Source organism: Chanos chanos, chromosome 6, assembly GCF_902362185.1.
Source record: "Chanos chanos chromosome 6, fChaCha1.1, whole genome shotgun sequence".
NCBI lineage: Eukaryota > Metazoa > Chordata > Actinopteri > Gonorynchiformes > Chanidae > Chanos > Chanos chanos.
This window is the reverse complement of record NC_044500.1, coordinates 22,533,786-22,537,191: the sequence shown is the minus strand read 5'-3', so window position 1 is coordinate 22,537,191 and position 3,406 is coordinate 22,533,786. Positions and strand designations below refer to the sequence as shown.

At 35.8% G+C, this 3,406-nt stretch overlaps 1 protein-coding gene across 1 annotated transcript; it reads left to right on the top strand.

Moving 5' to 3' along the window:
• Positions 1-615: 615 nt before the first annotated feature.
• On the top strand, positions 616-1,587 carry LOC115815205 (olfactory receptor 2AT4-like). Its single transcript, XM_030778169.1, has one exon. It carries the CDS (start codon positions 616-618, stop codon positions 1,585-1,587), a length of 972 nt encoding a protein of 323 aa, XP_030634029.1.
• The last annotated feature ends 1,819 nt before the right edge of the window (positions 1,588-3,406 follow it).

Here is a 3,406-nt window from a genome sequence, read left to right as displayed (position 1 = left end):
ATTTTAACCACCCCCTTTTGAATATTCTTTGGAATTATATTTACATCAGTGCAATAGCACAATGCAATTGCACTAATTTACATTTCCCCTCTGACATGTTACGTCAAAAATAACAAGTGTAAGAACATCATACAAGTATAAAATCTTTACTTGTTTGTTACCCTGTGAGCAGCTTTGTCTGATTCAAAGGTGTAATGCAACCAATTAAACTTTGTACTTAAATGTACCTTGATATGTGTTATGTGTTTAGTCTGACAAATATTATAGAGCTAATGTAGCCTTCTTTATTTCATAGCACATCAGGTCCTCTTCTGAACATGAGATATCTCTTCGATTTTTATATTTTTCTTCATTTACATTTTTAAATATCAGTTCATTGGAATTTCTTGAAATACTGAGATCAACAGATTTCTAAATGCAAATTAAATCACTAGTTAAATCCATATTCTGTAATATTTGGGACTGTAATACATATTATTATACGTATTATTTAAAAGCTGCAAGGCTTAGCAAAAGTAAGCTAAGAATAATTAATCAAATGTCACATGACTGATCTCTAACATCATTCTCTCTTCAAATTTGTAGTGAATATTGTGGATAAAAATTGTGGAAGCCATGATCAACACTAACAACACAACTTTAATTACTCAGTTCATCATTGTGGGATTCCCAGGACTCTTGCCACAGTATTATGGCCTATTAGCTACCTTTCTCTTTTTTATCTACATTGTAATTGCAACAGGAAATATTTTTATGATTGTGTTTGTGGCTTGTGAGAGAAGCCTTCAGAAACCAACTTATCTTATCTTCTGTAACCAAGCAATGTGTGACCTCTCATTTGGAACAGTGACTCTGCCAAAAATAATTTCACGTTACTGGACTGGAGATAAAATTATCTCATTCAGTGGGTGCTTCATGCAAATGTACTTTGTCCATTTCTTAGGGGCCTGCAGTTCATTTTTCATGGCAATAATGGCTTTGGATCGATTTATTGCCATAAATTATCCTCTGCGATATCCTGTACTATTTAAAAATTCCATTGTTTCAGTTCTCTGTGCTTGTTCATGGTTGTTTAATGTACTACAGATGGCAGCTATTGTTGTTCAGGCCCTCGCTGTCCCTTACTGTGGTCCAAATCTTATAAACCAATGCTACTGTGACCACTTCTCAATCACAAGTCTGGCTTGTGAACCTGATAGAAATATACAAGTTACTGCCTTTGGTAACGCAATGTTCATTCTTCTTGGTCCTTTATCTTTCATCATATTTTCATACATCTCAATAATTGTTTCAGTCATGAAAATCTCTAATGCAGAGGGACGATACAAAACCTTCTCAACATGCACCCCGCAGCTCTTAATTATATGCCTATATTATATACCTAGATGCTTTGTGTATTTGACCAATACCATTGGGTTTGATTTGAGCAAAGATATTCGTATCACACTAATTATGTGGTACAGTTTATTCCCAGCTCTGATCAATCCAGTGATATACTGCTTCAGGACAAAAGAAATCAAAGATGTATTAACCAAGAGATTTAAAAGCAGACGAGCCCGATTAGAAATAAAAGTTGCATTAGTTTGAGATCATGGATATGATGCAAAATATGCACAGGTACTCAAAATATATAACCAGACTGCTTTTACATGTTGTTGTAGGGTGAAATTTTGTTAGATTAACTGGTTAGTGACCAAGTGACAAATACTTCACCGAGAATGGACATAGTTGAAAATGTTCTCACAGAAAATACATTCTAGCTCCCTAATACTATGTCACTGACATGATTCAGAGCATTCTGTCAATTGTACTTAACAAGGACAAAATAAATCATAGCAAAGTCCCAAAGCAATGGAAAAAAAAGTTGTTCCATTAATTAATCACTGAAATGCACAGACTGTATAATTGTAGAAGAGTAGAGTACTGTTACAGGTGGATTGATTGAGGATAAATGGTATAATAATGGTATTAGGCTGAGCCAGAGTAAGGCAGTTGCTGGTCAGAGCTCAGAGGAGTGTGCTTTTATTGTGCTGGGTAAAAACATTTTTCCAAGCAGTTCCAGGGAAAGAGAATTAAGCTCAGGAATGTTTAAGGCAATATTATTTTTCAAGGAGGATCAAGTGGAAAGACTCCTGAAATTGGGAAAATTGCACTAGACCAAAAGGTTTATTAAATAAAATAAAACAAGCACAAACTGAAAAATGGAATTGATGCATTGAAACTACCAGGGAAACATGATATAGATTGTTTGAGAATAAAAAGACAATAGTGACGATGGAAAGGAAGAGATCTATTTTTCAGCCTCCAACCCTTTCTACACATAAATGATTGTCACAGACTGGGATTTTGATCAGTTTTACTGCCAATATTTATTTGTGAATCATACACTCTAACAGTGCAGCCACCGAAATGACAAAATTAAAGCTGTTAAAGAATAAAAATTCAGAGACTGAAATGTCAAAGATTCAAAAGTATTCATCCTCCTTGTGCAATACTTGGTTGAACTACCACATCTATCACAACTAATATTCCTCACAGAGTCTCTATTCAAACTTGCACAACATGCTGGATTTTTGCCCATCCCTCCTTACAGAATGGTTTTAACTGTGCAAGGTTTGTTGGGGAGCGGTAGTGGACAGTAACTTAGCAGCTTTGCAGTCTCATCACGGATGTTCCATTGGGTTGAGGCCAGGACTCCAATTGGACCACTCAAGGACATCAATTTTCTTCATTTTGAGCCTCTCCAGTATTGCTCTGGCAGTGTCCTTTGGGTTGTTGTCCTGCTGGACACAGAACTTTTTCTCCAGTTTAAGTTTTCTGGCAGAGGGGTACTGTTTATCCAGAGGTGCATTCAAATTAGCACACGAAGGCAAACATTTGCGAACAATTTCGAACAGTTTTCCATTTGCTTTGAATTCTCTGCGAACGTTTGCGAACACACACAAACGGTCTGAGGAGATAGCTCTCGGTAAACAGACATGGATGCTGGAGTAAGGGAGATGTGTGTGCAGATGGAGTTATCCCAGAAAATATACTTTGTGTTCGATTTTATTCAATCTTCTTATAACAATTCAAGTAGTTAACTTGTCTAACTGTCAGTAATGTTGACACTTTTTTCTGAAAGCTTCTTTTTTGTATGCTATCGTTATCCATCCTTAGCGCAAGCTAAGCGTTTGAATTGTTCTCTGTGGTCATTAGTTTAGGATAACTCGCATACATCACGTACAGCTAAAGCATGAGGTATTTAAATTTTGAAACAATACTATGTTTGTTATTAGCAGCCTAGAGGATTAATGTCATCGGACTACGCTGACCTAAAAAACATTCAAATTTAAAAGTTTAAAGAAAACCTGTTCGTCTGGAATGTATTCCTCAGTTTGCCAAATTTGAATGATTTCTCCCTGTA